Source organism: Salmo salar, chromosome 01 (assembly GCF_965601325.2).
Source record: "Salmo salar chromosome 01, fSalSal1, whole genome shotgun sequence".
Classification (NCBI taxonomy): domain Eukaryota; kingdom Metazoa; phylum Chordata; class Actinopteri; order Salmoniformes; family Salmonidae; genus Salmo; species Salmo salar.
In genome coordinates, this window is record NC_138291.1 from 175,160,220 (window position 1) to 175,184,818 (window position 24,599).

The 24,599-nt window shown below is 44.3% G+C and overlaps 1 protein-coding gene across 4 annotated transcripts in view; it reads left to right on the forward strand.

The window, feature by feature from the left end:
- Positions 1 to 24,599, forward strand: part of pam (peptidylglycine alpha-amidating monooxygenase) — a 181,857-nt gene that overhangs the window by 107,642 nt on the left and 49,616 nt on the right. For all 4 annotated transcript variants that reach the window (XM_082956764.1, XM_082956762.1, XM_082956769.1 and 1 more), the window contains exons 13-15: positions 4,537 to 4,640; positions 5,784 to 5,989; positions 6,700 to 6,762. In XM_082956764.1, the coding sequence (XP_082812890.1) occupies positions 4,537 to 4,640; positions 5,784 to 5,989; positions 6,700 to 6,762 (373 nt within the window). The remainder of the gene's footprint in view (positions 1 to 4,536; positions 4,641 to 5,783; positions 5,990 to 6,699; positions 6,763 to 24,599) is intronic.

The window sequence follows — 24,599 nt, forward strand, 5'->3', positions numbered from 1 at the left end:
TTAATGACTCCCATGTCTCTGAAGCTGTGAGTATATTCGTTCTGAATAATGGTGGGTTTTGTTGTTCGTGTTAAGTTGGCTTTCTAAACTCCGGCTTCAATTTGATATTGTTTAAATCCTTGAATAGACTTGTGTTTCAAGCAGCACTCCCACTGTTATTTTCCAAACAGGATGCATGCAGCACATTGCTTAACCCCGAAGTATTTATAGCTTTGGAGATGTATCAGTATATCTCTGGCTCCATTGGTTCATGTTGTATCCCTGTAACTGGAGAAGTACCTCATATTATGATTTTATGTAACTATTTTAGTAGGGTGGTTTGTACAGTACCAGTCAAACGTTCAACGGTTTTTCTTAATTTTTTACTATTTTCTACATTGTAGAATAATTGTGAAGACATCAACTATTAAATAACAAATATGGAATCATGTACTAACCAAAAAAGTGTTAAACAAATCAAAATATAGTTTATATTTTAGATTCTTCAATGTAATCACCCTTTGCCTTGATGACAGCTTTGCACACTCTTGGCATTCTCTCAACCAGCTTCATGAGGAATGCTTTTCCAACACTCTTGAAGGAGTACCTACATATGCTGAGTACTTGTTGGCTGCTTTTCCTTTACGTTGTGGTCCAACTCATCCCAAACCATCTCAATTGGGTTGAGGTCGGGTGATTGTGGAGGCCAGGTCATCTGATGCAGCTCTCCATCACTCTCCTTCTTGGTAAAATAGCCCTTACACAGCCTGGAGGTGTGTTGGGTCCTTGTCCTGTTGAAAAACACATTTTTGTCCCACTAAGCGCAAACCAGATGGGATGGTGTATCACAGCAGAATGCTGTGGTTGCCATGCTGGTTAAGTGTGCCTTGAATTTGAAATATATCACTGACAGTGTCACCAGCAAAGCACCATCACACCACCACCTCCATGCTTCACGGTGGGAACCACACATGCATAGATCATCCGTTCATCTACTCTGCGTCTCACAAAGACACAGTGGTTGGAACCAAAAATCTAAAATTTGGACTCATCAGACCAAAGGACAGATTTCCACCGGTCTAATGTCCATTGCTCGTGTTTCTTGGCCCAAGCAACTCTCTTATTATTATTGGTGTCCTTTAGTAGTGGTTTCTTTGCAGCAATTTGACCATGAAGGCCGGATTCACACAGTCTCCTCTGAACAGCTGATGTCGAGATGTGTCTATAACTTGAACTCTGTGAAGCATTTATTTGGGCTGCAATCTGAGGTGCAGTTAACTCTAATGAACTTATCCTCTGCAGCAGAGGTAACTCTGGGTCTTCCTTTCCTGTGGCGGTTCTTATGAGAACCAGTTTCATCATAGAGCTTGATGGTGTTTGAGACTGCACTATTTGTGACTTAAATTGTCTGTATTCATGTCTTAAAGTCATGATGGACATTCTCTTTTCTTTTCTTATTTGAGCTGTTCTTGCCATAATATGGACTTAACCCTATCTGGTAAAAGACCATCTTCTGTATACCACCCCTACCTTGTCACAACACAACTGATTGGCTCAAACGCATTAAGAAGGAAAGAAATTCCACAAATAAACTTTTATCAAGGCACACCTGTTAATTGAAATGCATTCCAGGTGACTACATCATGTAGCTGGTAAAGAGAATGCCAAGAGTGTGCAAAGCTGTCATCAAGGCAAAGGGTGGCTACTTTGAAGAATCTCAAATATAACATTTATTTTGATTTGTTTGACACTTTTTTGGTTACTACATGATTCCATTTGTGTTATTTCACAGTTTTGTTGTCTTCACTATTATTCTACAATGTAGAACATTGTAAACATAAAGAAAACCTCTTGGTGACTGGTACAGTTGAAGTCGGAAGTTTACATACACTCAGGTTGGAGTCATTAAAACTCAGTTTTTCAACCACTCCACAAATTTCTTGTTAACAAACTATAGTTTTGGCAAGTCGGTTAGGACGTCTACTTTGTGCATGACACAAGTAATTTTTCCAGCAATTGTTTACAGACAGATTATTTCACTTATTATTCACTGTATCACAATTCCAGTGGGTCAGAAGTTTACATACACTAAGTTGACTGTGCCTTTAAACAACTTGGGAAATTCCAGAAAATTATGTCATGGCTTTAGAAGCGTCTGATAGGCTAATTGACATGATTTGAGTCAATTGGAGGTGTGCCTGTGGATGTGTTTCAAGGCCTACCTTCAAACTCAGTGCCTCTTTGCTTGACATCATGGGAAAATCCAAAGAAATCAGCCAAGACCTCAGAAAGAAATTGTAGACCTTCACAAGTCTGGTCCATCCTTGGGAGCAATTTCTAAACGTCTGAAGGTACCACGTTCATCTGTACAAACAATAGTACACAAGTATAAACACCATGGGACCATGCAGCCGTCATACCGCTCAGGAAGGAGACGCCTTCTGTCTCCTAGAGATGAACGTAATCTGGTGCGAAAAGTGCAAATCAATCCCAGAACAACAGCCAAGGCCTTGTGAAGATGCTGGAGGAAACAGGCACAAAAGTTTATATATCCACACTAAAACGAGTCCTCTATCGACATAACCTGAAAGGCCACTCAGCAAGGAAGAAGCCACTGCTTCAAAACCACCATAAAAAAGCCAGACTACGGTTTGCAACTGCACATGGGGACAAAGATCGTACTTTTTGGAGAAATGTCCTCTGGTCTGATGAAACAAAAATAGAACTGTTTGGTCATAATGACCATCATTGTGTTTGGTGGAAAAAGGGGGAGGCTTGCAATCCGAAGAACACCATCCCATCCGTGAAGCACGGGGGTGGCAGCATCATGTTGTGGGGGTGCTTTGCTGCAGGAGCGACTGGTGCACTTCACAAAATAGATGGCATCACGAGGGAGGAAAATTAGGTGGATATATTGAAGCAACATCTCAAGACATCAGTCAGGAAGGTAAAGCTTGGTTGCAAATGGGTCTTCCAGATGGACAATGACCCCAAGCATACTTCACAAGTTGTGGCAAAATGGCTTAAGGACAACAAAGTCAAGGTATTGGAGTGGCCATTACAAAGCCCTGACCTCAAACGTATAGAAAATTTGCGGGCAGAACTGAAAAGGCGTGTGCGAGCAAGGAGGCCTACAAACAAACCTGACTCAGTTACACCAGCTTTGTCAGGAGGAATGGGCCAAAATTCATCCAACTTATTGTGGGAAGCTTGTGGAAGGCTACCCAAAACGTTTGACCCAAGTTAAACAATTTAAAGGCAATGCTACCAAATACTAATTGAGTGTATGTACATTTCTGACCCACTGGAAATGTGATGAAAGAAATAAAAGCTGAAATAAATCATTCCCTCTACTATTATTCTGACATTTCACATTCTTAAAATAAAGTGGGGATCCTAACTTACCTAAGACAGGGAATTTACTAGGATTAAATGTCAGGAATTGTGAAAAACTGAGTTTAAATGTATTTGGCTAAGGTGTATGTAACCTTCCCGACTTCAACTGTATATAACTTAGGATATAACATTTGGCCAACGAGACCGTGTCCAAGTTCTAACATTCTCAGGTAGAATGCCCTGCTTTTATTTCATCACACTCACAAACGTAAGCTGTTTTCTGTAATTAGCTCGCCATTAACTTGTAAAGAATTCTCTTGTTGTGAGTTTATTTTCCAATAATAATGAATGCAAATTAGCTGAAGACATTAGTCAGCTATATGATGTGGTCATTATTTGAACTGGCTAGCCAGCTAACTTAACATTAACTAGCTAACAAGCTAGAAACAAACCAAAACATGGTTTAGAAAGTTGCTTTTAGTTGCCTGGTTTGTTAGATTGACATATACTAAATACATTTTAAAAAGGATGGGCTTATTGGTGTTAAATACACCAGTTATGCTATTTTTTTGACCACCAGGCTGCAGATGTCATGCAGCCTGTCATTTTTGTATTTAAGACTTTTTCATAACGACAACGACAATTTTGATGTCGGATGACAATAAAATGTTCATGATGTCAGTGAGACAACTGTCTACAGACATGTCAATAGACGTAGTATAAACCAGACTTTAGTCTTGAAATCTTTGGTTGTTTACTGCACTACTCACTCTGTTTAGCACATGGCCTCACATGTGAATCCTTAAAGAGATGGGTGGGGCTAAGGCTTAAGAGGGTGTGAACTTTTGCTGAATGGGTGTAGACAAAGAAGAGCTCTCCAGTTGGTGTACCAAAACCATTTTCTTAAAAGTGGGGTTACAAGTTTATTTACTTTCAAAGTAGAATTACTTTCTTGTTGTTGCTCAACTGCAGTGTATGATATACAATTTTCTAGCTCTTGAGTCTCTACTTTTATCCAATGTAAAAATAACAATTTCAAATGTTGCTACATAAGATCGAGCCGATCAGTCACATATAACCAGAGCTTTTCTGTCATTTCTCTTCATGTCACAGTGACTCCAATGCTTTTAGGGATACACCTGGTAATCACAACACTGTTAAAGAAATTAGGTTTGCAGCGTCCTGTTGATTTGTTGTCTAACCCATATTTATACACCATAGGCATTCTATCCTGCCACCAAGGGAATCAACGTGAAGTACGGAGACACACTTGCTGCTCGATGTGTCTTCACCGGGGAAGGACGGACCACCAAAACATATATCGGGTGAGTTCCCTTGCGCTCCTCTTGACTTTTTATCAACGTTTCTCTTACCAGTAATTAAAGTACCTCCCACTCAGACGCTGTAGCTCTTAAGTAATTTAACGACACCCATTTTTCTTATCCCCCCCCCTGTAGAGTAAATGGTTTGTTGTTAGAGGAGTATCACGGTACTGTGTAGGCTGCATGGGAGCGAGCTGCCTGAGTGGCCTTGTTTGCCCGCCTCAGAGCCTTTTCCTTGAATCTGCCACCGTCGTGTTTGCATGGTGTTGGGTTCTGAGCTATACATCACTGGACTGTGTGACAGGCAGCTGGGACTTTCTGCCTGCTTCCCACTGAGCCAGTGCTCTATCCTTTATCTATCTATCTATCTATCCCCTCTCCTCTACTCCTATATCTTCTCCTCCGTCTCCTCTCCCTGGTCGCTGGCTGCCTGATGTACCATATACGTTTGTCAGGGGCTGGGGGAGCATGTGTGCTCTGAGGAGGGAAGAAGCGTCAAGCACAGAGAGACTGCCTGTTCCCACATGTCTCCTGGGAACCTGCATTTTTCATGATTTCCTGTTTGAGTGATCCCTCTTATGTGTGAGTGTGTGTGTGTGTTGACTGTCTGTGTGCGGTTGCATGTCTGCTGCGTCATTACTGTTGCCATGGCGAGGGAGAGAGGGCGGGAGTGTGCGACGGCAGCAGTGGCGGAGTGTGCATTGACGTATCTCTCAGGAAGCCTCTCGCCCCCGTGCTTCCCCCTCCCCCTCCTTGGACAGAGACATGATTAAAATGGCTTCCAAGAGGGAAAAAAACTAAAGAAGAGAGGCGCCTTGTAAAGCTAATTGTTTTAGCTCACTAATTAAAATGAGAAATTAAAAGAAATTTATGCCAGGCTGGAGAGCTTCCATGCAGAGTGGTTGTGACCTTATGGGGGATTGAATCAACAGGTGTGTTTTGTTTTCAGTGTGTGTTCCCCTCTCCACGTTGACTTCAGTCAACCTCAGTCAACCTCTGAGCCTTGGTGATTGTTGACGAGGCGCAACACAACAACAAACATTCCCCCACTCTATGATATGTACTATTTTATGTACTGGGGGGGGGGGGGGAATGGCTCTTGACTCCGCCGCCATTTTGTCTCGTTGACACGCCCTTCTTCCACAGAGGTACCTCTGATGACGAGATGTGCAACTTCTACATGATGTACTACATGGAGAGCAGACACGCAGCACCCTTCCAGGAGTGCATGGAGGACGGCTCCAAGGAGCTGTTCCAGAACATTCCGCCCGAGGCCAACGTGCCCATCACGGTTCCTCCAGACATGATGATGCACCACATGATGCACTCTGCTGGAGCCCCAGCTACCCCAGGTAGTCAAACCTTATATCTCGTCAAATACAGGAATATGGCTACTAACAGGTTAAATGTTGATTTTACTGGTGGAAACGTTGGCTATTTTATCAGTATATAAACTGAGATATAAATCCAATAGTATTGTATATAAACTGAGATATAAATCCCAATAGTATTGTATATAAACTGAGATATAAATCCAATAGTGATGTATATAAACTGAGATATAAATCCAATAGTATTGTATATAAACTGAGATATAAATCCAATAGTATTGTATATAAACTGAGATATAAATCCAATAGTGTTGTATATAAACTGAGATATAAATCCAATAGTATTGTATATAAACTGAGATATAAATCCAATAGTACTGTATATAAACTGAGATATAAATCCCAACAGTATTGTGTATAAACTGAGATATAAATCCCAACACTATTGTGTATAAACTGAGATATAAATTCCAATAGAATTGTATATAAACTGAGATATCTTAGTTTGTTTGGGCCAGACTCTGTCCTTTCAATGAGTCTTTAAAGCTACAGTCTGGGATTTGTTTTTCAGCAAAAAATGCAGCCCTGCCACTTGTTTGGGTAAAATATTATGACTCGAAACGACCATTGAACAGATTTAGCAGAAACCAGGTTGTACTTATAAAAGATCTCTCCATTGTGGCTCTGGTTGCATTTTGAGAGGAGACTTAACTGTGCTTCTTCCCTCAAAGAGCATCAAGATGACATGGCGCTGCTGCAGCCCAAGCGCGAGGAGGAGGAAGTTCTGGATCAGGGTGAGTTAGCATGGAGAATAAGAAATCATTTACTGCATAATGAGACTGTGTGCATCCCAAATGGAACCCTATTCCCATTATAGTGCACTACTTTTGACCAGGGCTGTAGTGAAAAGTAGTGCACTATAAAGGGAATAGTGTTCCATTTGGGCCAGTGTTTTCTAGATGACCTCTCTTAGAGCTGACACATAGCAAAGCACTCTTTTCTAGGACGGTTTCTACAGCAATACCTTAGTTTTCTACAGCAATACCATAGTTCTCTACAGCAATACCCCCGTTTTCTACAGCAATACCATCGTTTTATTCAGCAATACCATAGTTTTCTATAGCAATACCACCTTTTCTATAGCAATACCACCGCTTTCTACAGCAATAACGCCGCTTTCTACAGCAATACCACTGTTTTCTACAGCAATACCACTGTTTTCTACAGTAATACCACTGTTTTATTCAGCAATACCACTGTTTTCTACAGAAATACCGCCATTTCTACAGCAATACCACCGTTTTCTACAGCAATACCGCCATTTTCTACAGCAATACCACGGTTTTCTACAGCAACACCGCCGTTTTCTACAGCAATACCACCGTTTTCTACAGCAATACCACTGTTTTCTACAGCACAACAACCATATATGCTGTATTTTCTCTCAGTTTGTACTGCAAAAAGTAGAACCAACATCAAAATTATATAATTTCATGTTATTTTAGTGTTTTCATATTCCATTGGTCAGTGCAACTTTCAACAACTGTTTTAACCAATCACATGTTTTTATTTGCATATTCTTTGTGATTGTTCCCTGAGAACATTTTGAAATGTTTCAAAGCCTCATTCCTTCTTATTTCTGTAAAAAACCTTAAGGCCAAAAGCCAAAACGCCTTGGTTCTACTTTTTTGCAATAAAGAAGATTTATTTTATTTTATTCCATTTGTCCTCCAAGTGTTAATTAATCTCCTCTCTACCTCGGTTTGCTCATCAATTCATGCACCTTGGTTTTAAGTGAGGTAGTGGCAGTGATCCTTTCAATTTCTGTTTGTAATGAAAGAAAGACTTAATTCGATCCTAATATGTCTCTGAAAGTCCTAATCCTTCTGCGGTAGAGTGATGATGATGATGATGAGGGAAAGGATACCAATGAAATGACATGAGGAATTGTTACTGCGAAGAAACCCGTGTGACAATGTGAGGCGGGTGGCTGTGCAAAAGAATCAGTCGGGGAAAGCAAAAAATGGTTAAGATCTCAGAGATCGTGCTGTATAATAAGTCTGGTTCCAGGGCATTATCATTCCAAAAGCATTAGCTCTTTGCCGTACTGTAGATCTAGGAGATGAGTCAGAGTTCTCTTGTTCTCTCCCTAACCACTGTGTCTTTGTGTGCCAGTAGGTGTGAGAATGTTGAAGGTAGCTATGAGCGCACTGTACCCGACGACAGGGGATTGGCTCATCCAAGCCCCCCGTTGCCATGGAAATGCTAAGCTCATCTCACACCTTGTTCAAGGCTATTAGAAGCGGTGGCTTGCTCACTCCCTTTGAATCCATTGTTCTATCTCCTCTCTCCCGGCTCCTAAGGCAACAACACAGGGGAATATTTAAACACAGCAGATTTGCATAAATCTAGTTTGTGTTCGAGGTGGCCATTTTGATCACGGTGTTTGGTTTGCGCGTTCACACGTGTCGTTGTTAATCTTTCTGAGAGAGAAAGGTGAGGAACAGCTGGAGTAAAGAAGCCAATACATGTCATAACCTGTCTGTAGAGTAGGTGGATGAAGGGGAAGGAAGATGAGGAGGAGGGGAGATAAGAAGAGGGGAGATTATAAAAAAAAAAAAAGAAATGTAACCTTTATTCGCCCGGCCAAACCCGGGCGACGCTGGGCCAATTGTGCGCCTCCCTATGGGACTCCCAATCATGGCCGGGTGTGATGCAGCCTGGATGAGGAGGAAAGGGGAGCGGAGATGAGGGGAGTGGAGATGAGGGGAGGGGAGATGATTGGGAGATGAGAAGATGGAGGGAGGGGGGAGGGAGGGAGGGGAGAGGAGAAAATGGAGTGAGGGGAGATGAGAAGAGGGGAGGGGAGATGAGAAGATGGGAGGGATGGGAGATGAGGAGATGAGAAAATGGAGTGAGGTAGGCAGGGGAGATAAGATGGCAGGGGAGATGAGAAGAGGGGAGGGGAGATGAGAAGATGGGCGGGGAGATGAGAAGATGGGAGGGGAGAAGAGGTGAGATGAGATTAGAAGAGGTGGGAGGGGAGATGAGAAGAGGGGAGGGGAGATGAGAAGATGGGAGGGGAGAAGACTGGGGAGATGAGGAGGGGGAGGGGAGGAGAGGGGAGGGGAGATGGGAGGGCACCCAAGCGATTTGCTTTGATCTTACACCTGGGCTGCTATTTGATGATTGCATCCCAAAATGGCACCCTATTCCCTATATAGTGCAGTGAACAGGGAGTACCATTTTGGAAGCATTCCTATGCGCATGTGTTGATCGGAGGCGGAGAACGTCTCATGATGCTGGACTCTTTTATCCTGGCATTCCCTGCTGAGATTTCATTTCACGATGTGGGGGCTAGAACAGGATACAGAACACATTGCATATTCACGAATCAGCATATCCAGACAAGCAAAGCAAGCAAGAAAGTGTAATGTTGTGGAGTCACACAGAGGTGCTTGTCCTTCAATCTACCGAAGCAAGGACTACTACAGGAACTCCCTCGGGGCACCGTGAGCCCAGCAGGAATTCTGTTTAACATTCAGGGGTTCTGAACAGTTTTGTTTTTCAGACCATGAATTAAAATGTGCTAATTTTAAAACAATAGAGGATAATCTTTGAACAGTTAGATAACATTTAGGCTTCAGTCAGGGCAAAGTACGCCAGTAGTCATATAGACAAGTGTGAGGATCGGAAGTGACAGTGTTTTGTCAAGTGATATCTCCAATAATCACGCCAGGCTATAAAATGACAGGGTTCTAACAATTGATAAAGCTATATTTTGTTTGGCTATATTGATAATGTGTTATGATGTTGTTATTGAAATGGTCAGATCTGGCACTTTGTTCAGCTGTCGAGCGTCATCAGAGCTAACGATCTATCATGGGACCAAGCGAGCAGAGCAGACAATCAAACCACAGAGCAACGTGTTGTAAATTGGCATCGGTTGACTGGCAGACAGTCCCATTATCATTAAGGGGCTCATGTGTCGGCTTTACCAGTTCCTTGGCGGGGTGGGGACCGGCAACCGGCTTGCCTTGCTTTGATACTCTTATTAAATGAGTTGTGACTGAACGAGCGCCGAGCGCTGTGTTGTGGCCAATCGCCAGCTTGTCTGGTATTTAAGATGCCAGATTGCTTCGGCACCGTCCTGGGAGATTCCAGTCTCCATTAGCGACAACATGGCTCCTTTCTTTCTTCCTCTCCAGCAGAACGCATCGTTTCCTGCCCAAGAGCGGGCCCATAATGACATCATGCTGTACACAAGGTCACAAGGTCACGCTACGCGCCCCGGTTGAAGAGCGCGCGAGAGAGAGAGCAGAGCAGCTATTAGCCAAGCCAGCTCTGAAACATGAGTTGATACTGTGTACTAGTACATTCAGCATTCCTGATGAGAGAATACTTGGGTTACAAACGTAGCCAGGATATCTAAGACATCCTGGATATGCTGGAATGCCATTTGAGATCCTAGAGGCCCTAACGGAAGTAATGTACTTTTGGATTTATATAGAGTTTTTCTAAGACTCGTAGATACTTAAAATGAAGTCTCGTTGTCTTACTCTGTTGTTTTATCACAAATTTCTAAGGGGAAACTGACAGAAAAAAGAAAAAAAGAAAATGGAAGCCTAGTTGTTGTGCAAGCTGTTTTTCCCAACAACTACCCCTCACACCTCTCTATGTGATGCTAACATCACTAGCCATTGAAACAACAGCCCAGGCAAGAGTCATCTACTAACTGTGGAATATATTAATGAATACAGAGCCGATGCCAGTGGCTCAGATATGACCTTGCCAGTACAAAGAGGTGCTATATGCAATATTCAAAGTATTTTTACATAAACGGTATAGAAATGTGACTATAGCTACAGTAGGGTATAATTGCCGAGCTCTGCTCTGTTCCGTATGTGGGGGAAAGTTGTACTGTTTGAACAGACTGTGTGCAAACAGACTAATCTATTTGGCTCTGGGAAGTCCATAAATCTGTCACCCTAATCTACTTTGTTCCTTGTTGATATTAGGGGGGGATCAAGTTATGGGAATCGTTTTCAAAAAGTGTGCTGTATTTTTATCTGGAATCCTTTTTGGAAGTGACAGAAGCAAAGATCTGTTATTAGCTGTCATGGGATGATGGCATGCTACACAGTTATGACATCACATTATGCTACACAGTATGTTACACAGTCATGACATCACAGGATGCTACACAGTATGTTACACAGTCATGACATCACATTATGCTACACAGTATGTTACAGTCATGACATCACAGGATGCTACACAGTGTGCTACATAGTCATGACATCACAGGATGCTACACAGTCATGACATCACAGGATTCTACACAGTCATGACATCACAGCATGTTACACAGTATGCTACACAGTCATGACGTCACAGATTTTACATTTCTGTACCAGTTGATGGGAACTCCTGACCTGCCAAATAATAATAATGTAGTTCTACATAGCCATGTGGGTAATCACTTCCCCTTCCAGAGCCGTGTGGGTAATCACTCCCCATTCCGTAGCCATGTGGGTAATCACTCCCCCTTCCAGAGCCATGTGGGTAATCACTCTCCCTTCCAGAGCCGTGTGGGTAATCACTCTCCCTTCCAGAGCCGTGTGGGTAATCACTCTCCCTTCCAGAGCCGTGTGGGTAATCACTCCCCCTTCCAGAGCCGTGTGGGTAATCACTCCCCCTTCCGTAGCCGTGTGGGTAATCACTCCCCCTTCCGTAGCCGTATGGGTAATCACTCCCCCTTCCAGAGCCGTGTGGGTAATCACTCCCCCTTCCAGAGCCGTGTGGGTAATCACTCTCCCTTCCAGAGCCGTGTGGGTAATCACTCTCCCTTCCAGAGCCGTGTGGGTAATCACTCTCCCTTCCAGAGCCGTGTGGGTAATCACTCCCCCTTCCAGAGCCGTGTGGGTAATCACTCCCCCTTCCAGAGCCGTGTGGGTAATCACTCCCCCTTCCGTAGCCGTGTGTTTAATCACTCTCCCTTCCGTAGCCATGTGGGTAATCACTCTCCCTTCCAGAGCCGTGTGGGTAATCACTCTCCCTTCCAGAGCCGTGTGGGTAATCACTCTCCCTTCCAGAGCCGTGTGGGTAATCACTCTCCCTTCCAGAGCCGTGTGGGTAATCACTCTCCCTTCCAGAGCCATGTGGGTAATCACTCCCCCTTCCATTTGCTTATTTCCACCATGACAAATAGGTTAACCGGGTTGCCATGGCTACCAAAACGAAACCCACGACAACGCATGACCCACCTCCTCTGCTCCCCAGCTGTTTTTTATTGAGTTTGCTGGCTGATGATGCGTTGTGCCGTGGCACTCACTTTTCTCTCTGTTAGATAAACTCAAGACCGGAGGAATGGGAGGAAGCTTTATCTAGAGTGCCCTTGAAATACTGTTTGACGGTAGATTTGTTTTAAGATGCGAAGCGAGCAATTGGTATCCCTGCGTCTTAGTTGGGATCCTTGAGTATAAGTACAAATATGTCAGACTCAGACAAACAAACGCTGCAATAGAGAAAAGCCGTGGTATCAACACGATATGCCAAAACTACTGGATAAAATAGGGCTGTCCTCCCCCTTATCAAGCTTCCTTAATGAGGATGTTGTTTTTTCATTTCTTCATATCAGTAGCTAGGTTTCCATCACTATCTAGGTCTCCATCCAATTGGCAACAGATTTTCATGCAAATATTCTAAAATCGGCATAAATAATGTATGCACATTTTCCCACCAGAGATGCGCATTTTCCCACCAGAGATGCATTTCCATCAAATTGACTTGTTGCGGATAAAAAGCTGTGTGTGATGATGTAGTGCACGTTAAAATAACTCTACGGTTAAATTCCAGTGTGCCGAACCAAAAAATACAAGTTAAATGGGTTCCCATTGCATTTTCAACGATACTGATGGTTTTGTCACAAAAAATGTTGCGGTATGTAGTGTTAAAATGTTGCTGGTACTGCTACTGTCTGTCTGTCTGGGATAGTTTGAACACAGCCCATGACGGGGTTAGCCCTTGTGGCTGGGACCACGGATTGTCCTGGGCTTGTAGCTATTTAAATCCCTGCTGTTTATTGTGGTTTCCATCAGCCCTGTGAGCTGTGCCGGCTGGAATTGCTCGGAGTACCAGCGTTAGCCTAGGTTGCTACCATCATGCCGCCCAAAGTTAAAATCAACAACAAGATGTCTACAAGCAATTGTTACAGGAACATAGATTCAAGCGCTTTGTCCAAATACTGGTGGACTCAACTGACAAAATAATGTACTATCTGACCAGAGAGATCCAAGGCCTTCAGAACAGTTTGCAGTTCTCCCAGGGAGAGGTGGATGTCTGACCAGAGAGATCCAAGGCCTTCAGAACAGTTTGCAGTTCTCCCAGGGAGAGGTGGATGTCTGACCAGAGAGATCCAAGGCCTTCAGAACAGTTTGCAGTTCTTCCAGGGAGAGGTGGATGTCTGACCAGAGTGGTCCAAGGCCTTCAGAACAGTTTGCAGTTCTCCCAGGGAGAGGTGGATGTCTGACCAGAGTGGTCCAAGGCCTTCAGAACAGTTTGCAGTTCTTCCAGGGAGAGGTGGATGTCTGACCAGAGTGGTCCAAGGCCTTCAGAACAGTTTGCAGTTCTTCCAGGGAGAGGTGGATGTCTGACCAGAGTGGTCCAAGTCCTTCAGAACAGTTTGCAGTTCTCCCAGGGAGAGGTGGATGTCTGACCAGAGTGGTCCAAGTCCTTCAGAACAGTTTGCAGTTCTTACAAGGAGAGGTGGATGTCATGAAAAAGCAGCAAGATAACAAAGCACTAAGTCCACGAGACATGACATCAGCACTGTCTATAAATCATTAAACAGACTTTCTAGAGGGACAATCCAGGAGGAATAACATTGTTGTGGATGGCATACCAAAGTCTCCACAAGAGACCTGTTCGGAGTCTGAGAAGAAAGTTAAAAATGATCAAAAAAAAGCTGCAGATGGATCATAGAAAGATTGAGGTGGAGCCACGCCCACAGGTCTGGAAAACCTGTGACGAGCCCAAGTGACAGACCCAGGCCGATAGAGGTCAAGTTCTCTTAGGTTCAAGGACAAGATGACTGTTCTGGAAAGAGCCAAGAACTTGAGAGGGACCAACATCTTCCTCAACGAGGACTTCTCTGAAGCTGTGCGCCAGAGGTGGAAATAGCTTATCCCAGCTATGAAAGCTGCCAGAGAGCGTGAGAACATTGCTTACATCTGCTACGACAAGCTCATTGTCCACCCTCCCACCCACAAGCCTAGGAGGACTGAGAGAGCCAAACTTCCGGATCAGTAGCTTCAACCCAACATCACATATACACAAACTGACACTTACAAGAGCCTGATTGGCTGACTATTTGCTAAATAATGTTTTATTCGATTTTTTATATATGATGTCGATAAGCTACCCAGGAAAGGGCTAAGAATAGCCCATATTAATATGCTGTATGTAGCCTTAGAAATAAGGTTTATAAAATCAATAACTTACTAACATTGGATAACATTCATATACTGGCCATCTCTGAAACTCACTTAGATAATTCCTTTGATATAGCAATACAAGGTCATAACATCTACAGAAAAGACAGGAATGCCTATGGGGAAGGTATTGCGGTATATGTTCAGAACCATATTCCCTTAAAGCTTAGAGATGATCTCATGTCAAATGTTGATGACATGGTTTGGTTGCAAGTTCACCTGCCTCATCTAAAGCCTCTTATTTTGGGGTGTTGATATAGGCCGCTAAGTGCTAACAGTCAGTACTTGGATAATATGTGTGCAATGCTTGATAGTGTATGTGATGTTAACAGAGAGGTCTATTTTCTGAGTGACCTGAACATTGACTGGTTAGCAACTAACTAGCTGTTCTCTCGAGAGGAACCTTCTAACTGTGACTAATGCCTGTAATATGACCCAGGTTATCACTCAAACAACTAGAGTGCATACCAATAGTGTTGGATCTGTGACATCCACTTGTATTGGTAATATCTTTAATAATGCTGTAGAGCTTTGCTCCAAAGTAATATCAGTTTCCATTAGTTGTCGTGACCATAACCTTTGGCAATGACAAGGAAAGACAAAGTGCCAAAGGTTGGGCCTAAAATAATTTAAGAGATCATACAAAATGTTTTCTCAGGACTCTTTTGTTGAAGATGTAAATACATGTATGTTGGTCTGATGTGTATGAGGAAGTGAATCCAGATGCAGCACTGGAAATATTTGTACAAGTATTAATGCCAATTGTTAAGAAATTAACTGTGAGAACTCTTAGAGCCCTCTGGATTGATGGTGAATTGAACAATTGTGTGGTTCAATGAAATGATGCCATAAGAGGTGGCAAATAAGTCAGGATGCTCAGCTGATTGATTGACATACTGTACTATGAATTGAGAAATGTTGTGACTAAACTTAACAAAAATAAGAATAAATGATATTACCAAACCAAGATAAATTACATAAAACACAATGGAACAAGACTTTGGAGTACCTTAAATGGGCAGAAAAGTCTCCAGCTTCAGGTGCAGTGATCTGTGAGCTGCTCTGACAGTGTAATGGCTGTCTTCAGGAATGGACCAAAATGCGGCGGAGTTAGGGTTCGTCAAATTTAATTGAACGATCACTTTACAACTACACAAAACAAGAAAAACTGACAGCCAACACAGTCCTGTCAGGTGCAACCACAATGACAAGAACAATTACCCACGAAACACAAAGGAAACGTAGGCAACTTATGTGTTACTCCCAATCAGCCACAACCCTCTACAGCTGTGCCTGATTGGAAGTCACACGGCCAAAATAAACGAAACAATCAAAAACAACCCTCTCTTCTGCCACGTCCTGACCCAACTACACCCTCTACTGGTCAGGACGTGACAGTACCCCCCCCCCCCCCCCCTCAAAGGTGCATACCCCGAAATGCACCTACACAACACACAGAAAAAAAAACAGAACGACAACAAACAAAAAAAATCCCCTAAACAAAAAGGGAGGGAAGGGAGGGTGGCTGCCGTCAACGACGGCACTGTGCTACACCCTCCCTCCCCCAACCCACCTATCCTGGAGGTGGCTCAGGTGCGGGACGTAAACCTCGCTCCACCTTCGGCGTCGTCCACTTTGGTGGCGCCGATAGCTGCGCCGGGCAGACGGGCCACTCGGGCTGACCCTGGCAGACGGACCACTCGGGCTGGGCCGGAGGACAGGCGGGCCACTCGGGCTGGGCCGGAGGACAGGCGGGCCACTCGGGCTGGGCCGGAGGACAGGCGGGCCACTCGGGCTGGGCCGGAGGACAGGCGAGGCACCCTGGCAGATCCGGGCAGATGGGCCACTCGGGCTGGGCCAGAGGACAGACGGGCCACTCGGGCTGGGCCGGAGGACAGGCGGGCCACTCGGGCTGGGCCGGAGGACAGGCGAGGCACTCCGGCAGCTCCGGGCAGTCGGGCCACTCTGGCAGCTCCGGCACGACGGGCCACTCTGGCAGATCCGGCACGACGGGCCACTCTGGCAGATCCGGCTCAGGATTTACCAGGCTGGGGAGATATGAAGGAGGCCTGGCTCTGGGCGCAGGCCCTGGACTCACCAGTCTGGGAAGACCCGCTGGAGGCCTGGTTTGAGGAGGTGGCACAGGAGAGACCAGGGTGGAGAGATCCACTGGAGGACTGGTCCTTGGAGGAAGCACAGCCTTGACCAGGATAGGGAGACCCACTGGAGGACTGGTCCGTGGAGGAGGCACGGGCTTGACCAGGATAGGGAGACCCACTGGAGGACTGGTCCGTGGAGGAGGCATGGGCTTGACCAGGATGGGAAGACATGCAGGAGGCCTGGTTCTGGGTGTAGGTACAGGACGTGCAGGGCTGGGAAGACATGCAGGAGGCCTGTTTCTGGGCGCAGGCACAGTCTTTACCAGACAACCAGCACGCACCTCAGGACGAGTATGGAGAGCTGCCTCAGGTGACATCATTCCCACGACACGCTCATTAGGGCGAATGCCGTACTTTATGCACCACACTAGCAGCTCTCTCATCTCTCTCTCCTTTAATTTCCCCATTAACTCCTTCACAGTCTCTGCCTCGTACCCCTCGCTCACCTCCAATGTCAACCCGACTGGCTCTGGTTCCGACCTCGGCTCCGCCGACTGTCCCGTGTGCCCCCCCCAAAAAAATTATTGGGGCTGCCTCTCGTGCTCGTTGCGCTCTCTCTCCTCGTAATAGCGCCTCTCCGCTCTCGCCGCTTCAATCTCCCACTGCGGGAGGCGATAATCCCCAGCCTGAGTCCATGGTCCCTCTCCGTCCAGGATTTGTTCCCATCACGCTGTACTCCTGCTGCTCCTTCCTCCTCCGTCGCTTGGTCCTGGTTTGGTAGGTAATTCTGTAACGGCTGTCTTCAGGAATGGACCAAAATGCGGCGGAGTTAGGGTTCGTCATATTTAATTGAACGATCACTTTACAACTACACAAAACAAGAAAAACTGACAGCCAACACAGTCCTGTCAGGTGCAACCACTATGACAAGAACAATTACCCACGAAACACAAAGGAAACGTAGGCAACTTATGTGTTACTCCCAATCAGCCACAACCCTCTACAGCTGTGCCTGATTGGAAGTCACACGGCCAAAATCAACGAAACAATCAAAAACACACACTTCTCTTCTGCCACGTCCTGACCCAACTACACCCTCTACTGGTCAGGACGTGACAGACAGATGGTGCTTAAAGCTAGTGAGGGAGGTAAGAGTCTCCAGCTTCAGAGTTTTTTGCAGTTCGTTCCAGTCATTGGCAGCAGAGAACTGTAAGGAGAGGCTGCCAAAGGAAGACGAAATCAGTATAATCAGTATAAGGAAATCAGTCAATTTAAATAAATTCATTAGGCCCTAATCTATTGATTTCACATGACTGGGAATCAGTGGCGGTCAGTGCCGTTTAAGATGAGGGAGGACGATTTTGTTTTTTATGAGCATGGCCTTATTTCTATTACAGCATATTGGATGACTGTCATTCATATTCTATTCACCCAGCTCAATGTAACAGCGATAGTTTTAGGCTATTACATGATACTCAAATTTTCCCAATACCCATCATGAGGTTGCTACAAACTAGCCTATGAATGAAAGTTTACAATGTAGGTGCACACAGGTCGAGAGAAAATATTTAGGTGACAGACCGTGACACATGGACAGACAGTGCCATATTCAATACCGCCTTGTACACTCTTGCCTGCATCTAGCTGATTTAATCATTATCTAGGATTTAATCATTAGTCCAACAGTTGCAAATCCCCGTTTTTGTTTCGTTTGCTTCCGTTTAAGAAAACGTTTTCAAACAGAATCGGCGGAATGAATACACCCCTGATTATTCGTAAACACAGTTCACTTTCACAGCAGCCACATTGTATTTTAAAATTATTATATATATTTTTTTTACCTTTGGCAAGTCAGTTAAGAACAAATTCTTATTTTCAATGACAGCCTAGGAACAGTGGGTTAACTGCATTGTTCGGGGGCAGAACGACAGATTTTTACCTTGTCGCTTCTTGCAACCTTTCGGTTACTGGCCCAACGCTCTAACCACTAGGCTACCTGCCGCCTTCTCGCATCTATACGCTTTCCTCCTCTCACATTCTCCCTTCTCTTGTGGACTTCACAAAACCGCAACACACAGCCTACATCGTTGTCACCATATTAGCTAATAGAACTAACGTGTTAGTAAACCCGCTACAATCATGCAGTAACGTTAGTGTACAGTCACTAAGCAGTTTGTCACTTACACAGGCGGGCCCCAGTGGCAATAAATTAATAAAACCAAAAGCTTACCTTGACTTGCAAGAGTTCCAGTGTTGTGTTGGATAGTCATAGCCAGCTAGCTAACATAGCATCCCTCTTTTTGAGCACAGTGTTTTGTTTGGTGGACAACATGTCAGTACATGCTGTAAGAGCTCTGATAGGTTGGAGGACGTCCTCTGGAAGTTGTCATAATTACTGTGTCAGTTTATGGAAGGGTGTGAGAACCATGAGACTCCTAGGTTTTGTATCGGAAGTCAATGTACCCAGAGGAGGATGGGAGCTAGCTGTCCTCCAGCTACACCGTGGTGCTACCCTACAGAGTGCTGTTGGGACTACTGTAGACCATTGCAAAAAGTGTGTTTTAATCAGTTATTTGGGGACGTGGTTATATTTAGTGTAGTTTTAGCTAAAAAGGATAACTTTTTTTAATGTTTTACTATTTTTATGAAATTCACTAAGGAGGATGGTCGTCTCCTTCCTCCTCTGAGGAACCTCCACTGCTGGGAATACAGATATGCATCTGTTGGTCACAGATAACACTTCAAAAGTATGTGGTCACCCCTTCAAATTAGTTCATTCGGCTATTTCAGCCACACCCGTTGCAGACAGGTGTAAAAAATTGAGCACACAGCCATGCATTCTCCATACACCAACATTGGCAGTATAATTGTCCGTACCGAAGAGCTCAGTGAATGTCAATGTGGCAACGTCATAGGATGCCACTTTTCCAACAAGGCAGTTTGTAAAATTTCTGCCAGTCAACTGTAAGTGCTGTTATTGTGAAGTGGAAACGTTAGGAGCAACAACGGCTCAGCTGCGTAGTGGTAGGCCACACAAGCTAACAGAAGGGAACCGCTGAAGCGTGTAGAGTGTAAAAATTGTCTGTCTTCAGTTGCAACCGTCACTACTGAGTTCCAAACTGCCTCTGGAAGCAACGTCAGCACAATAACTGTTCATTGGGAGCTTCAAGAAATGGGTTTCCATGGCCGAGCAGCCGCACACAAGCCTACGATCGCCATGCCAAGCGTCGGCTGGAGTGGTGTTAAGCTTGCCGCCATTGGACTCTGGAGCAATGGAAATGCATTCTCTGGAGTGATGAATCCTGCTGCACCATCTGGCAGTCCGACGGACAAATCTGGGTTTGGCGGATGTCAGGAGAACGCTACCTGCCCCAATGCATATAGTGCCAGCTGTAAAGTTAAGTGGATAAGGAATAAAGGTCTGGGATTGTTTTTCATGGTTTGGGCTAGGACCCTTAGTTTCAGTGAAGGGAAATCTTAACGCTACAGCATCAATGACATTCTAGATGATGGCAACAGTTTGGGGAAGCCTCTCTCCTGTTTCAGCATGAAAATGCCCCCATCCATACAGAAATGGTTTGTCGAGATGTGGAAGAACTTGACTGGCCTGTACAGAGCCCTGACTTTTCTTTTGTCGACTTTTGAAAAGTTTACCAACAAATTAGCTGTTTTAATCGCGTAAAAATATTGGATGTAAACCTGGTTAGTCTCGCTCTGTCTCTCTCCACCTCTCTCTCCCCCCCTCTCTCTCTCTCTCCTCTCATACAAACACCCATATATTCACACATTCAATCACTGTCATTTTGTTCTTTCCCTCCCTCCCTCCCTCCCTCCCTCCCTCCCTCCCTCCCTCCCTCCCTCCCTCCCTCCCTCCCTCCCTCCCTCCCTCCCTCCCTCCCTCCCTCCCTCCCTCCCTCCCTCCATGTACCTCGTTCTCCCCTCCCCCCCTCTCTCCTTCCCTCTCTCTACCTATCTATGTCTCTCTCCCTCCCTCTCTCCATCTATTTCTGTCTCCCTCCCCCTCTCTCACTCGCTCCCCCTCCTTCCCTCTCTCTCTCCCCCGCCTTCCCTCTCTCTCTCCCCCCCTTCTTTCCCTCTCTCTCTTTTTCTCTCTCTCTCCCTTTCCCCCTCCTCTCTCTCCCTTTCCCCCTCCCTCCCTCCCTCCCTCCCTCCCTGAGAATCTGATCCTCTTATTATCTGGGCCTCTCCAGATCGGGACAGTTTGATAAATGGCTTGCTATATTTTCCTTTGCTGTTATTAGGACACAAATCCACTGGCTGTCATTCAGGGCTTCTGGTGTTGTCTGTGTGTGTTTGCCGATCCTGCCTCTGATGAATGGGCTCAATAAATAAGGAGCTGCTACAGTTCATATATCACAGTGGGTGGAGCTCAACTACTGTATGTGTGTGCCTCTGTACGTTAAAGAGGACTCCCTGAACCGATAAAGACAGATAAAAGGTGTTTATGAGAGATTATTGTTGGAATTGAGCTACACTTTTTGAAGGAAGCTCTCTTAAACACACAAGGGATGACTGATCAAGAGAACGGATAACCGTGATAATTTTTTTCCTGATGATACAACACTGTAGCATTCAGCACCAAACTAGTTTAAAGGGTAGGAAACATGAGTTTTTACTCAACATTATAACAACAGTGTGGTCAAAGACTTAGTTGTAGTTACGATTTGGTTACCTATAAGTACAAACATAGTTAATGTTTTTGTGTTATTACATATTTATTAATTACCTTATTTCTGGATATCTTCTAAACGACCCACAATGCGCTATTTCTCAACATCATATGGAGGATCTACTCTGTGCTACCGAGTTCGTATGCTAGCTCGGTGGCTAGTTCAAGTTGGCTAATGTTAGCCACTAGTCATGCTAGCATGTACGCTGCATGTACGCTGAACAAAAATATAAACACAACATGCAACAATTTCTCAATGAGTGACATGTCTGGTGAGTTTGAAGTCCATGGAAGAACTGGGACATTTTCAGCTTCCAGGAATTGTGTACAGATCCTTGCGACACGCGGCCGTGCATTATCATTCTGAAACATGAGATGATGGCGGCGGATGAATGGCACGACAATGGGTCTCAGGATCTCGTGTACGGTATCTCTGTACATTCAAATTGCCATCGATAACATGCAGTTGTGTTCGTTGTCCGTAGCTTATGCCTGCCCATACCATAACCCGACCGCCACCATGGGGCACTCTGTTCAAAACGTTGACATCAGCAAACCGCTGGCCCAGTGAAGCGCCTGCTTCCCCCTCGCTTTGGTTGCTAACTCAGCCTGCACTCTTTTAAACGTTTTACCATCAGATGGGCCCCAGCCTTCAATCTGTAAGTTTCTGCTCTCTCTTTGCTTTTAATCTGCGCTTATGTTTTGGTTGTGTTGTGTTAGTTGTGTTCTAGCTGGTCTCCAGTAGTTGAGCTTTAGTTTGCCAACCATAACCGTAGTGGTTGGCTAGGCTAATAGCTAAATAGCAAACTTTAGCTGGCTGGCTAGCTAGCTGCTGGCTAAGATAACTGCATATAGCTAACATTCTTTGATAAATGAAGCTGTAAGCTAGGTGTTGACTCATGCACTGCTAACGTAACATTAGTAGCCTGGTGGGGCTAAAGTTAGCAGGCTAACAGGGCTAACGTTAGCAGGTTAGTTGGCTAGCAACCTTTCAAGTTGATTTCTAACAATTCAAAAGTATTTGCTGAACATTTTAATTAAAACCAGTAGTCATGAGTGCAAACGATTTGGTTTAATTTGAAGTTATACATTTCAAGTTATTTCTGTTGGAGTTTGCATTATAGTGGATAGGCTGGCTTGCTGGGTCTTCCATATTACACCAATCCCCGGAAAACATTTTCCGACATTTCTTTGTCATTCTTCTGAATTATGATTAGCTTTATGTCATAACTCGAAAAAAAGAAAAGTGAGGTCTTGGGACTTTTGATGCATATACTAATACAAATGTTTGTTACATCTGGTTACATTTATGCTACCTAACCTTTAATATGAACCTATTAAAAATGGGCAGAAGCCTCTTCTTTGAAATGCAGTGTGTGTGTGTTTGTGCAGCTATGCAGTATGTCAGAGTTCAGTGCCATTGTCTTTATGGGATGTGATTGCTGTTCTTGCTTTCAGATGTGACCTTTTTATGCTGAGAAATTGATTATACGCCACCGTAGATGTAGGGTGGCTTTCCAGAATGCATAGTGGTCTGAGACACTCACTTCCCATCGCAGCTGTTAATGCAATGAATGATCGCACACACACAGTGATCCAGTCAGAACACTTCCTGCCACCCGTTGGCTAGCTTGGTGAAGGATTTAGGCCTAGCCTAGATGGTAGTTTAACGTAGGCATACCTAAGAAGATATCATAACCATAGTGTTCTGTATTGTGTCTGTTAGTCTTTTTGAGATTTATTTGTAGCACAATATATTTATTTGTAGTACAATAACATAATATGAGGAGGGGTTGTAACATTTTATGTACTGTGCATTTTTATGTACTGCACATTTAGCCGCAGAAAAGGATAGTACCAAAAATGTTACAACCCCCTACTGGTCAAAATGCTGTAAGTTAAAGGAAAGGTTCACCCATTTTCAATGTTATATTGTTTTTATGCATCGCTGAGTGATGTTCTATCGATTCCCTGGGTCATTTCATGTTTTCACGTGTACCAGTGAGGAAAAAAGTATTTGATCCGCTGCTGATTTTCCACAAAGTTGGCTGCTTCAGTGTCGCTCTGGATAAGAGCGTCTGCTAAATGACGTAAATGTAAATGTACCTGAGTTATTGGCATTCAAGCGGGCAGCAATTCGGCTGGTATGACGTAGCACTGTGATAAAGTCTCTCTCACTACATTGGAAGTTAATAGGAAAACAACTTTAACATTGTGAAAACGTCTATCTTACATGTCAGATTTCAATACTGGCTGATGTCATAACTCGGGAGGATGTCTTCTCATATTTTTAGCGATATTCCTACCTGAGAACTTTGTCATTTAATGGAGGGTCTAGCACATTCTTCCTATCTGTCTGTATGTTTAGTCCAGGGTGCATTGCAAGGTGCCATTGTCAGAGATATTATAGAAAGGAGATTGGAATCAAATGAAAGAAGGAGCGTATAATGCCCCACCTAGCAGGCTGTCGACCAATCTCGTTCCCGTTGTCATGCTGCGTCACGCAGTTGCTAAGCTATTGGTCAAGCATTCCCTTCTCAAAGTATGTTGATAAACGTGCCTATTTTCCTTGAAAGTATGTAATGTCACAATTCCAAAGGTAGACGATGTTACAGACAGCAAGTTAATTATCTCACATCTCTGTAAAGATTTGTAATGTTGTACTTCTTGGTGACGAAATTTGTGCTAATGTTGGGTTTTTGAGCTAGCGCCCAATAGACTCCCGTACACACGCTACTTGTCCCAGAATCACCCAGAATGCACCGTGCGGCCCATTGAGGTGGCATGGGCAACGTTTTCCATCTCCTCAAAAGTATGTCTGCCGTTGCGAATGTTAGACTCCACTCTGTGAGGCATCTTCAGGTTGAACATGGTGAGATTGGGGACTCCTAAATTGATAGCTGTAAAATCACCTAAACAAACTGCACTAACTAGCTACTTTATATGCTGATTTTATCGTTGGTGTTATTGTGTGTAGCTATGTTTGCTAGCTAGCTAGCCAGCCAGCGCGTAGGGAGAGCATTACATAGTTGACTTGAGCTGCAAAAGATTTACACAACGATTTTCCATGTTGTTACCAACCATATTATTACACCAAAATTAAACATTTGTTCACAAAAAATATTGTTCTCACATATTAGTGTTATTTAACACTGTAAATTAAAGGAATGAGTGGTTTTTGGTGGATATTTCCGTTAAGATTTGTGAATTTAGCATTTTGAATTTTGCCAGCTATCCTTTTAACTAACGGTCCGACTGCATGCTATATCACACCTACCTTTGTCTGTGTTTCCTGCTAACACCTTGTTCCAGCTGCGCAGCAACACTATCTACAATGGAATGCACTTACA